General features: G+C 40.6%; 1 protein-coding gene across 3 annotated transcripts in view; it reads left to right on the top strand.

The window, feature by feature from the left end:
* The first annotated feature begins 273 nt into the window (after positions 1-273).
* The window catches only part of TMEM117 (transmembrane protein 117), a 464,204-nt gene continuing 451,147 nt past the window's right edge, over positions 274-13,330 (top strand). For 2 of the 3 annotated variants that reach the window (XM_030548912.1, XM_030548917.1), the window contains exons 1-2: positions 274-424; positions 2,914-3,218. In XM_030548912.1, coding sequence (XP_030404772.1) covers positions 2,942-3,218 — 277 coding nt within the window. In that variant the 5' untranslated portion in view covers positions 274-424; positions 2,914-2,941. The remainder of the gene's footprint in view (positions 425-2,913; positions 3,219-13,330) is intronic. The other variant, XM_030548913.1, reaches the window with a different exon arrangement.

Below are 13,330 nucleotides of genomic sequence, written 5' to 3'. Positions count from 1 at the left end.
GTTTTCTGCTCCACGCACAGAGGCTCTGGCCGCCGCATTCCTGCAGGCCGGGGGCGGGTAATATTCCGCGTCTCTCCCCGAGCGGCGGAGACGAGAGTCCCGCCACGCACCCCTGCTTGTGTGTGCGGTTCTCGTCCTTCCCGCGGCCCCGCAGAGGGGCGGCAGCTGCCGCGGGCTGCAGGCGCGCGGGAGGAGCCCAGCTGCGGACCCCCCCAGGCAGGCAGCGGGTCCCCCCGCGGCCGAGGGGAGCGCGCAGGCTCTTGGCAAGGAGGGAGGCCCTGTGCGGTCGGCGCAGCAGCAGGAGAAAGACGCGGGCCAGCCATCGGCGGGTATTTATAGCACCGTGACAGCGGCGCCCTGGCAGAGCCGGCGCCTGGCTCACGTAGGAGTTTCCCGTTAGAGCAAAAGGTGGCTGCTGAGCTCGGTGAGTACATTGCATTTGTCTCGGCGTGTAACAGCCCAGCCCCGCCCCGCCGTGTGCGGAAGGGAGCTCCAGCCTGGCCCCGCAGCGGCTGTGATCACACTGCAGCGGGGTTTCCCTTGACGATGGGCAGGACTTTGCGCGGCGAACGGGGGCTGCTGCAGTTAGTATTGTGACACCCCCAGCGGGGGAGATTACAGCCCCTCTTCCGCCGCTGTGTTGTTGGCATGATTCTTCCCAGGCAGGCACTGAAGCGTGTGGGTAGGCGGGGGCGTATCACCGTATCAGGTGCTGATTTCCCTAATAAACAAACCACAGTCAGTTTTAGTTGGAGACAATCGGTTTTAACGAGCTGCACTTATTCTAAAAAGATTTAAAAAAAACCCCCAAATCCTTGTATTGCCCAGGAAATAAAATAGGTTAAATGAGCATGTTCCAGTCCACACCTGTTTTAATATAGTCCCTAAATATCGGAACCTTTGCTAGATGCAGAGAGCAGTCTTGTGTTTATTTTCTAACCTAGTGCAACTAGTTAAAGCACTGGTTCCTGTTGTTACCCAAACTACCTGGTAACTCTGAATCAACCTAGTGATTACAATATTTGGTGGATACATGATTGTCTTGTCTTTGCCCACCTGCCTCTTAAATGTCAGATGTCTAATTGAATAGAATAATGAGGACTTTTCTTCATGCTAACAGTAACACAAAAAGAAGACAGGAATGTACTGACTTTGGTTTCTTGTTGTCTGTGACCTTGTTAAATAGTTTTTAGCTTGTCTGAGTAATAACTTCCCACTTCAAGTCACTTTCTTCAATTCATAAAGTTCTTCCAAAGATGACATATTTCCTTGTACTAACTAATCAACTTTTAAACATACTAATCTATTTTGTGCTTTCTCTGATATATTTTTTGTTTTATATGAAGTTTGACATTGTTGCCCAGACTAGTAAATGTAATCTGTTGTTTTGAATATTTACTGGATGTAATATAGGAATCTGACAATAAGAAAAATCAGATACTGATTTTTTTTTAAAAAGTGCCCACATAAAGAGCTAAACTTATCAGAGAGACCTTTGTCATTGAAACAAGTATTACTCCATAAACATTTTCAAGAAGCATCTTATTTATTTTTTCCACATTGTACGACACTGACAAAAAACTGTTTTTCATTCAGTTATGTAGACTATATTTTTAAATGCTCATCCTGTAAAAAGAGCTGTCAGATTACTTCCTCCTCCACCAGCCTGCCCACCCCAGTCTGGTTCTTTGAACAACTGTAGTACTCTATAGCACTCCTGGCTTAGTGTCTTAATGAATATATAAAATGAACCTACACACTGAAATGTTTACAGAGAGACAAATATGTAGATGGAAAAGCACTGAAATGGACCACACTGGAAAAAAAATATAAATCTGTGCTCTTATAAGTGAACACATTTCAAAATTAGAATATTTCTTTTATTCCTGCAAAGCTGTTTTGAAGTGCAGGAAATGGGAGTGCCCTGCTTAAAAGGTTGCATTTTATTGTGGCCTTTATCCCAAACCAGCAGAAGTAAATAGAAAGACTTCCGCTAATCTCAATGAGTTTTGGGTCAGGCCCTTCAAAGATTAACTCTGGGATTTGTTCATTCCTCCATGTGTAGTAATCTCCAGTGGTGTTATTGGGAGGCTTATAAATCTCGCAGGTGATAAGAAAATAGACTATGTGGTTTTCATGCAGACTCAGTCCAGGTTCTTTCCAAAAGGTGATGGAGTAGTTTTAGTAGTAGGCCTGGGATCTAGGTGTATGTGTGCAGGGGTGTTGGAACAATTTATATAGTGGGGGTGCTGAGACCCATTTAACCAAACTGTAAACCCTGTATATAATGGAAACCACTTCAAGCCAGGGGGTGTGGCAGCGCTAGTTCCAGCACCTGTGTCAAAGAAGAGACAGGAGCGATAAAAGGTTCTTAGAATCAAAATTTGTGGAGGCTTTGCTGTATCTTTTTGAATGCATGAGATAGGCACTATGAATTTCAAGTACCATATAACATGTTTTGTGCTGACCCATATTCACATGCCATGTTAATTGTGATGTAGTTGTACTTTAATAAGAATGTAGACATTTTAAAAATAAAAATGACGTGCTAAGATGTATAGCATGCCTTTACTGAAACTAACAGGAAGTCTTAATTTTTTCTTTGCCTGGGTTCTAACACAGCTTTTGTTTTAGGGTGACCAAATGTTCTGATTTTATAGGGACAGTCCTGATTTTTTTGGGGCCTTTTTCTTATATAGGCTCCTATTACCCCCCACCTCATCCCGATTTTTCATACTTGCTGTCTGGTCACCCTATTTTGTTGGAACTGTTTATCACTAGGTTAGTCTAGAATATCAAAAGTAAATCACTGGAAAATGTTAAGTGGTTTGACTATTGAAATGTCTAGACAGCTTCCGAATTCCATGCTGATTGGTGGGTATAACAATGTACTGATATATCTTGTATACACAGGCAGACAACTGTACTGAAGTATTTGAGAATGGGTAAAGGCTTCCGCTACTACTTCCAGCACCCCTGGTCTCGCCTCACAGTGGCTTACTTGGTGATCTTCTTTAACTTCTTAATATTTGCTGAGGATCCAGTATCTCACAGTCAGACAGAAGCCAATGTTATTGTTGTTGGCAACTGCTTTTCATTTGTAACAAATAAATACCCTGGAGGAGGAGGCTGGAGGTTTCTGAAGGTGCTTCTGTGGCTACTTGCCATTCTCACGGGACTGATAGCTGGGAAATTCCTGTTCCATCACCGTTTGTTTGGTAAGTTCTGTAACGCATTCAGTGACTTCTCACTAATGTTATTGCTGTGTAATTCTCTCTTTTTTTTTTAATTTTGTACATTATAATGTTTAAAACTTTTTTCAATAAAAACATTCTAAAACAACGATGATGCAGAAGCCCTATAGAATGTGGTACAACAAAGATTACATTCTTCTGACAGAGAGGCCCATTGGTGCCAGCTGGCAAAGGGTTCACTACTGTGTCAGCAACTCTTAATAGGCCTCATAACTCACTACAGTTAAAACACCACTTTTGTAGTATTTATCCATAAAGAATGTCATGTAAGATATCTAACACAAGCATTTGTCTTACTGATCTTCATAATCGTTGTGAGATATATATGTATGGATGATATTTAAGAAGTTGTGTATATATACTGAAAATATATTCTGAGAGTCTGTATCAAGGTATGAGCCACTAGCACAGAGAGGTTTCAGACAGGGAGTGCTTGTCCAGCTAGCAAATTGAGACATACTTTAAGCATTGTATATATTTTTTTCACAGTGAGACTCCCATCACTGGTTTGAACTGAATGCCAATAAAAAAAGAGACATGGGAAGTCAACAGGAAAAACGAGCAATGGGGAAGAAGAGTTTTATCAGTGGGTGCATGTCAAAGGTTTACTGGACTGTAACAAGGGGACAAATAAAGCATTTTGTTATCCGGCACTTCAGGAAGTAATCAGGCAGTGTGATTGCATGAGAACAGGATCTCAAGCAAGGTTGGTTGAAAATTCTGCAAAAGAGGCTTTTGGGTGAGATAAAACTACTTTAGACAAGGATTTTAGCATGTTAAAGTTAAGTTTAGTTTGAGATGCGTGTTATACCTTTTTTTGTTTTATATGTCACCATTTCTGATTCCATTATCCTTACTCAGTATTTCTTGAATCTTAATCTTTGATCATATACTTATGATTTTCACTATAAATATATATCTTAGTGCTCTGATATTATCAAGGACCTAATCCTGAATTGTACCTATCAAGCTGTGTGTACACTGTTCTTTTGGTGACAGCTTTCTGGTAATTTCTATGAGCGTGCAGGGATAGGGGCTGAGTGTTACAGAGGGACCACTGCGAGAACTCAAGGGTTGGTGTGAACCTGTTACTAGGTTGAACTGAGAGAGTGAGGTCTATGGAGGCCTGGAAGGCAGGGGCTATTGTTGCCAGAGGCTGTTGATTTCAGAGAGCTGAGCTGCAGCAGGCACAGACAAGACTGCTTCACTCAGAGAGGGGAAAGGTGCTGCTGAAGTGCCCCACAACACTGGGTGCCCCTGGGGAGTATCACAACCCTCCCTCCTGGACATTAATCCAATGCTAATCAAAGCCCCCATTAAGCACTTATTTCAACTCTACAAGAGGGGCTGTATTTTAGCCAGTCTTTCTCCATCCCATCTTTTACTTCATTTGCCTTTTTTTCATCTCTTCTATTTCTTTGTCCTCATTTCCATTTTCTCTTAGCTCTTCTCTCTCTCCGCTCCCGCTCCAGATTTTTGTACCATTTTCTAATTTTTGGTATTCTGTTTGCAAAAGAGAACTATGGTCTGTTACTCCTTGCAGCCTGTTCAGAGCTTCCTGAGGAAGGGAAGCTGAATAACCTTAGTGAGTTTCCCTGTGTGTAAGGTCTTGGCTGAGGGACAGGCTGCGAAGTGCAGCTGAGAATAACCATTCTGAAACCTGAGAATAAATAGTTTCTCTGTGCAGCTCAGCTCACTTCAGATGGAGGGAAGTGAAACGGCTTTTCTTTCCATTCCCCCTGCTCTCTCCTGCTCGTCAAGTCTGTATCTGGTTAATTTTGACTTTGCTACTCAATTTACAGGTAGAGTTGGGCAGTGAGGGAGCTAGAATAAAGTGTCTGTCTGAATATCATACCATATATCCAAATTTTATAGCAGTTCAAGAAAGACTGTTGCTGTAGATTATAAATGTAGTGCATGCTAGGCTTTTAGACACAGTGGGAGAGATGGGAGCAAAGTTTAGACATCAAATTTTCCTAAACTCATGGAGAGATAAAGGGGTGTATTCTCCTCTTGATGTGTTCTTATTAAAGTGTGTGAAATAATGTTAACAAGTTGATATCTTGACTGTAAAGGACACGGGTGAAAAGCTTTACTACATAGTAACATGCAGTGCAGCCTTTGAACAGGAAGTCCCCACTTTGTTCTGATGACTTAAAAGTAACATGATAACCTGCATAAGGAATACAATAAATAATGACTAATTTTCTCTTGTTCAGTTTTCTCAGTCAAACAAGTCCCTATTACATTTGATGAACATCTCCAAAGAAAACAATCTTTATCTAGAATTGTTTTGCGTGTCCTTATTGCATTTGATTAGGAGTAAATTAAATTTTGAGGGTGTGCCCTTTGGCTGTTAACACCATTATATTCTCCTTGATTTGTGCCTAAGTAGCTTGGTATTTGGTGAACTGTGGTATTTTTCCATGCATTAAATTTTGTATTTGAAATTGAAAGTTCATAAATTAATAAGGAAAAACCAGGAGAGGAACATTTAAAAATATGTACCTGTCTCTCAGAATGGAACAAAGAATGACAGTTACTCAAGGGTGGGGTGAAGACGGTGCCTGCTATGCACTCACTCTAGGGATTTCCTCAAGCTTGCTGATTTGTCATCTGTCTTGATAAAAAAGCAGAAATAATTTACAAACTGATCCCACTAAATGGCATTCTGTATCTAAAAAGCCCCAAACACTGCCTACAAAAATAATAAACCTGAACAAGCTCTTGTACATGCACATCAAATTACTTTGGGCCATTGTCAAAAAAAACAGCACAACACCCAGCAAAGTGGAAAATTTATATTATTCAAGGTGGGCTCAACTTTATCAGCTCACGTGCTGGAATTCTTGCATCTTATAAGGACAAATCTTGGAGCCTTAACTTGAGCTAAAATCCTGTTGAATTAGTGGGAGAGATAAGAGAGAATGGGGGGGATAGTTCACTGGTTTGAGCATTGGCCTGCTAAACCTAGGGTTGTGAGTTCAATCCTTGAGAGGGTCACTTAGGGATCTGGGGCAAAAATCAGTACTTGGTCCTGCTAGCAAAGGTAGGGGGCTGGACTCAATGACCTTTCAAGGTCCCTTCCAGTTCTAGGAGATTGGTATCTCCTGTTATTATTATAATATATTATAGATTTGGCCCAAAGTGTGGTCTCTAGTGTAATATGTTACAGAACAACTAAGTAAACATGGCCCAGCATATGAACTTAAAGCTTCTTCCATTTTAGTAGATTCTACCTGTTTGAGAAAGAGTCTCTGCACATAAAATGAGGAATACACCTGAAATGGCAATATCTGTCAAAACACGAGAGAATTGTTTTCAGTTTGTCATATGTACATTGTGGTGTCCTTTGTCATAATTCTCATCTCATGCATGCTCAATAACTTTTAAAGAAATATTCACACTCTAACAAATTTACCCACATGCATATTTATAGTTGCTTAGCTGGAACCATAAAAGACAGATTAAAACACTGATTAAAATTAGTTATTACAGAGACTGAGTTCTGCTTACTGGCTAGCCAGTGTGCCTACAGCTTTCCACTTTTTTTAGCTCCTTTCTAAATAGGGTGGAGAGAGAGTTAATGCTGAGTATTTTAGTTAGAAACTATCAAAACCACAAGATAGCTGGCCCAAGCTGTTTGCATCCTATCTCCTATTTAAAACAGGAGGCAACATCATACTGCGTACAATCATTTCCTCAGGCAAGCAAATGTTGAGTTTTTAATGGCTCTTACTCTACAATATGGAGACTTGAAATTCACAGTTGTTTAGAATTAAAATGATACATTTTGAGTCTGAACATTGGAATGAGTGCCAAATAAAATTGGATCAAGACAAACTTTATTTTAGAAATTGTATCTTTCTATGGTCCTATGTTGACAGTTGCACCTTCACAGACAAATGTGTTTTCAAGAGTGCCAATTAGAGACCAATCCCATGGTTACTTATATAGACAAAACTCCCATTGAAGTCAAGGCTTTCCGGTAGCAAGACCTATTCTCTGAAAATATCTGACTTTTTTGTTAAGTATCTTGCATTTATATAGCTCTTCTTTATCTTGGAGGATCCAAAGTGCTTTACAAACTATATAAACATATCTAGCAGTCTGCCACTGAAATGTAGTCACCTGTGCGTAAAACATGGCATCTTTTTTAACAGTGTAGAGATAGAGTATGCAACAATTTAGGAAATGACATGACTATTATATACATATTGCAGAGAGAAGTTAGCTAGGCAGAACTGAATTTAGCCAAGGCAGCAAGGCTCGAGTGCTAACAACTGTATTCTTGGAAGAAATGTAGATCTTTAGCAGCTCAACATAAAGAAAACTTATCACCTGGGATACGCTCATGAAATATTCCACCTCTGATGAGTGAGTATTTTGAAATGTCAAGGTGAGTGTTAACATAAAAGTTGATAGGCAAAGCATGTTCTTCAGTTGCTGTCAGCGGTATATCAGATATTACAAGGAGATTTGTAGCTGTAAATAGCCAGCAACTTCATTGCAGATTTTTGATTTCTACTTGATGACTCCTGTCAAATAGGAACTGACACATTTGGTAATGAGCAGGTGAAAAATATTGTCCTCAGCAGCCCATTCAGTATAAATGTCAGTGCCAATCACTTAGTGAATGTCATTAAAAACTTTCAACTCAACGTCTATCTCAACTACTTCACCACCAACTTTCCCCTTTCAGTGTGTCACTTAGCATTAGATGAAACAACATTAGTTTGGTCCTTATTTGCTAATAGGAACAATCTAAAAATTAATTAATAATAATTCTCCCTCCCTGTCATCGCACAAGTGAATGTGGGTGAGTGTTTTTGAAAGCCAGCATCATCAAAATACTTGAAAAACTGACAACCAGCCACTGATCATGAATGCAAGTTCATCAGTTTCCAGCACTGACTAATAGCCAATATCAGATGTTGGCTTGAAACTAATCTGGGCACCATTCTCCTCTGAGGACATAAATACCCTTCTAAATATAAATAAAAAGGAAGTAGGTTTCCTAACTCTTTCTTCTTCTTTTCCATTTAGAAAGGCAAAGTGACATTTTTATCTCTTCCTTTCTTAGGGCTTCATACACAGCCTTCAGTGGGCTTTAGATTAGTCATTAAGTCAACTCGATGTTATGTTACATCTGCAGTTAATTATAGAGGTTTAAGTAGGAGGGTTGCGCCAGCATCTCTAAATTCCTCCAAAAATCTTCTCCTTTCTTTTAAGATTCTCTTAAGTATCTAATTCCATAGGAGCCACATCTCTCACTGTCTAAAGCAATAGTGAGAGTCTCCTAGAAAAGCTACCAGTGTCAAATTATTCATTAAAGAAAGATGCTTTGCCCTTAAATACAGATCAGTATCTAGTGACAAAATATACATTGACTGAAAACAATTCATACATAACAGGTTTCAGAGTAGCAGCCATGTTAGTCTGTATCCTCAAAAAGAACAGGAGTACTTGTGGCACCTTAGAGACTAACACATTTGAGCATAAGCTTTCATGGGCTACAGCACACTTCATCAGATGCATAGAATGGAACATATAGTAAGAAGATAGATATACATGCAGAGAACATGAAAAGGTGGAAGTTGCCATACCAACTCTAAGAGGCTAATTAATTAAGATGAGCTATTATCAGCAGGAGAAAGACTTTTGTAGTGATAATCAAGATGGCCCATTTCAGACAGTTGACAAAAAGGTGTTAGGATATTTAACATGGGGAAATAGATTCTGACTGATGTGGCTGATGTGATTAGGTCCTATGAACTGCATTTGCTCCAATCCTTCAGACATCTGCAAGATCTCTATCAAGCATTCTTAAAACTACAATACTCACCTGCCGAAGTGAAAAAAACAGATTGACAGAGCCAGAAGAGTACTCGGAAGTCACCTACTACAGGACAGGCCCAACAATGAAAATAACAGAACGCCACTATCCATCACCTTCAGCCCCCAACTAAAACCTCTCCGGCACGTCATCAAAGATCTACAACATATCCTGAAGGACAATCTCTCAATCTCACAGACCTTGGGAGACAGGCCAGTCCTCGCTTACAGACAGCCCCTTAGCCTGAAGCAAATACTCTCTAGCAACCATGCACCACACAGCAAAAACACTAACCCAGGAACCTATCCTTGCAGCAAAGCCCAGTGCCAACTCTGTCCACATATCTATTCAAATGTCACCATCATAGGACCTAATCACATCAGCCATGCCATCAGGGACTCGTTCACCTGCACATCTACCAATGTGATATATGCCATCATGTGCCAGCAGTGCCCCTCTGCCATGTACATTGGCGAAACCGGACAGTCTCTATGCAAAAGAATAAATGGACACAAATTTGACATCAGGAATCATAACATCCAGTAGGAGAACACTTCAGCCTGTATGGTCACTCAGTAACAGACTTAAAGGTGGAAATTTTGCAACAGAAAAGCTTCAAAAACAGATTCCAACGAGAAACTGCTGAACTTGAATTAATATGTAAACTAGATACCATTAATTTGGGCTTGAATAGAGACTGGGAGTGGCTGGGTCATTACACAAATTGAATCTATTTCCCCATGTTAAGTATCCTCACACCTTTTTGCCAACGGTCTGAAATGGGCCATCTTGATTATCACTACAAGTCTTTTTTCTCCTGCTGATAATAGCTCATCTTAATCTTAATTAGCCTCTTAGAGTTGGTATGGCAACTTCCACCTTTTCATGTTCTCTGTATGTATATACACCTCTACCTCTATACGACGCTTTCCTTAGGAGCCAGAAAATCGTACCGCATTATAGGCAAAACTGCATTATATTGAACTTGCTTTGATCCACTGGAGTGCCCCGCCCGGCCCCCCGCCCCCCCCCCCCCCCCCCCCCCCACGGAGCACTGCTTTACTGTATTATATCCGAATTCTTATTATATTGGGTCACGTTATATCGAAGTAGAGATGTATATCTTCTTACTATATGTTTCATTCTATGCATCTGATGAAGTGGGCTGTAGCCCATGAAAGCTTATGCTCAAATAAATGTGTTAGTCTCTAAGGTGCCACAAGTACTCCTGTTCTTCATACATAACTATTTAACTAGCACATAAAAATATTTAAAAAGAATATAGAGATATACCAATCTCATAGAACTGGAAGGGACCCTGAAAGGTCAGTGAGTCCAGCCCCCTGCCTTCACTAGCCTAAAAACCTTGAAACGCTGTCCCTAAAGCACAGCCTGAGGTCATACAGGAAGTCCATGGGGAGGAAAGTAGAACCCAGGTCTCTCAGGGCTTGCTCCCTATCCATTGGACCAGCCTGTTTTTCTGTTGCATGCTGCAAAAAAGAGGACTCCAATAGATGGGAAAAAAACCAAGGAGGCCAGTTCTCTGAGACTCCAGCAATCAATCCGAGGCAATTGGGAATGATGTCATGGTTGACAGCATAAAAAGCAGCAAGAGGTCAGGAAGAATGAAGAAAGAGAGAGAATGAGAATCAGATGAGAGGAGATCACTTAACCCGCAATGGTTGTCAGGTTCTGCCCCGGGCTGGGCTATAGAGCAATGGCTGCTGTGTAATTTTACCTGAAAACCATTTTGTCTTGTCTTTTTTTTTTTCTCTCTCTCTGAGTTCTAGAAAAGGAAGGAATGAGTGTCAGATGTTTTTATACCTCAAATTTTTAGGGTTTCATCTGAATCCAGGCCAATTCCAGAACAAAGAACAGAAATTGCATCTACAGAGGCCATAAAGTCGACAATTATTGTCATGATTTGTATTATTAACTATGTACCATCTGCATGCTCAGCACAGTTCAGAATGGCAGAAAATGTAGTCCCTGAACCAATTGTATTATATGTGTAGCCCTGGATAAGATGGCTCAGACATTTAAGTATGACTTTAGTAAGGCATTTGATACAGTTTCGCATGATATTCTTATAGATAAGCTAGGAAAGTAGAATTTAGATGGGGCTACTATAAGGTGGGTGCATAACTGGCTGGATAACCGTACTCAGAGAGTAGTTGTTAATGGCTCCCAATCCTGCTGGAAAGCTTTAACAAGTGGGGTTCCGCAGGGGTCTGTTTTGGGACTGGTTCTGTTCAATATCTTCATCAACGATTTAGATGTTGGCATAGAAAGTACGCTTATTAAGTTTGCAGACGATACCAAACTGGGAGGGATTGCAACTGCTCTGGAGGACAGAGTCAAAATTCAAAATGATCTGGACAAATTGGAGAAATGGTCTGAGGTAAACAGGATGAAGTTCAATAAAGATAAATGCAAAGTGCTCCACTTAGGAAGGAACAATCAGTTTCACACATACAGAATGGGAAGAGACTGTCTAGGAAGGAGTATGGCAGAAAGAGATCTAGGGGTCATAGTGGACCACAAGCTTAATATGAGTGAACAGTGTGATACTGTTGCAAAAAAAGCAAACATGATTCTGGGATGCATTAACAGGTGTGTTGTAAACAAGACACGAGAAGTCATTCTTCCGCTTTACTCTGCGCTGGTTAGGCCTCAACTGGAGTATTGTGTCCAGTTCTGGGCACCGCATTTCAAGAAAGATGTGGAGAAATTGGAGAGGGTCCAGAGAAGAGCAACAAGAATGATTAAAGGTCTTGAGAACATGACCTATGAAGGAAGGCTGAAGGAATTGGGTTTGTTTAGTTTGGAAAAGAGAAGACTGAGAGGGGACCTGATAGCAGTTTTCAGGTATCTAAAAGGGTGTCATCAGGAGGAAGGAGAAAACTTGTTCACCTTGGCCTCCAATGGTAGAACAAGAAGCAATGGACTTAAACTGCAGCAAGGGAGATTTAGGTTGGACATTAGGAAAAAGTTCCTAACTGTCAGGGTAGTTAAACACTGGAATAGATTGCCTAGGGAAGTTGTGGAATCTCCATCGCTGGAGATATTTAAGAGTAGGTTAGATAAATGTCTATCAGGGATGGTCTAGACAGTATTTGGTCCTGCCATGAGGGCAGGGGACTGGACTCGATGACCTCTCGAGGTCCCTTCCAGTCCTAGAGTCTATGAGTCTATGAAGTGTATAATTATTCAGCACATGTTAATATGTAGGAGTGGAGGCACTGATGCCAATAGAAGTTTTACTGGATTACGGGTTAGAAGATTTGACTCTCCAACTTTCTTTCAAGAGGAAAAGCTGCCTAGAGCTCCGGTGCCTATTTATTTTCCTTTCTTGCCTGCAGTGGCCCTGAAATACCTCAGAAGTGTCAATTTTTTTCTCAACTTTAAAATGTGGAATTTTCTTGGTATTTAGTTGTAAATATTCTCCTGGGCGAACTGCATCTCAGTCTAGCCTTTAAACAGAAGTGAAAGCAGAGTTGCCAACTCTCATGATTTTGTCTCATGATAGTTATTGTTTTCCTTAAAGCCCCAGCTTCTGGAGTCAAGTGAATATGTGATGATTTCACCCTTTATTCTTAAAGAAAAAATAACTTTCTAGCCCTCATGGCTCTGGAGGAAGCTTCAAAATGTGACCTAAGTGCACCCTAAAGGCTCAAAAAGCAGAAGGCAAATAAAAAGATCACCTAATCTGTTGTACATAATCTCATGATTTTAAAGCCAGTCTCATGATTTTTGGTGAGCCCGACTCATGATTTTTGAACATTCCAGGCTGGCAATACTGTGAAAGTGACTTGAAAGTGTCAGTTTCACTTCTGTTTAAAGTCGGTTTCTAGTCTGTTACTTGTAGTGGGGAAACACCCCTGGAGCCCTAGGCAGGTGCAGTATAAACTCATGAGGCCTTGCCTTAGTAGGATGTTTCCAAAAGTTAAATGATCTATTCCAAGCTTGGTGAACTGCAAAAAAGTGATAGAAAGTAACCTAGATTTTTCAACAATTATTTCAATTACATTCAAGAGTTAGTAACAAAGTAAGAATATACATTAAAATTTTAAACCTAACCAGTGCCCCTTAAGTGACTTGACACAAGATATCAGAACATGTTAGTATTAGAGCTGAGTCTGATTTTTATTTTTTTCTTTATATAGGAATTGGACACAGTACTCCTGTAAGCTAATTTCTAAGTTATTTGCCAAAAAACCCTGGAGTTTTCAAGTGCCTA

Source organism: Gopherus evgoodei, chromosome 1 (genome assembly GCF_007399415.2).
Source record: "Gopherus evgoodei ecotype Sinaloan lineage chromosome 1, rGopEvg1_v1.p, whole genome shotgun sequence".
Lineage (NCBI taxonomy): Eukaryota > Metazoa > Chordata > Testudines > Testudinidae > Gopherus > Gopherus evgoodei.
This window is presented reverse-complemented; position numbering and strand designations above follow the sequence as displayed.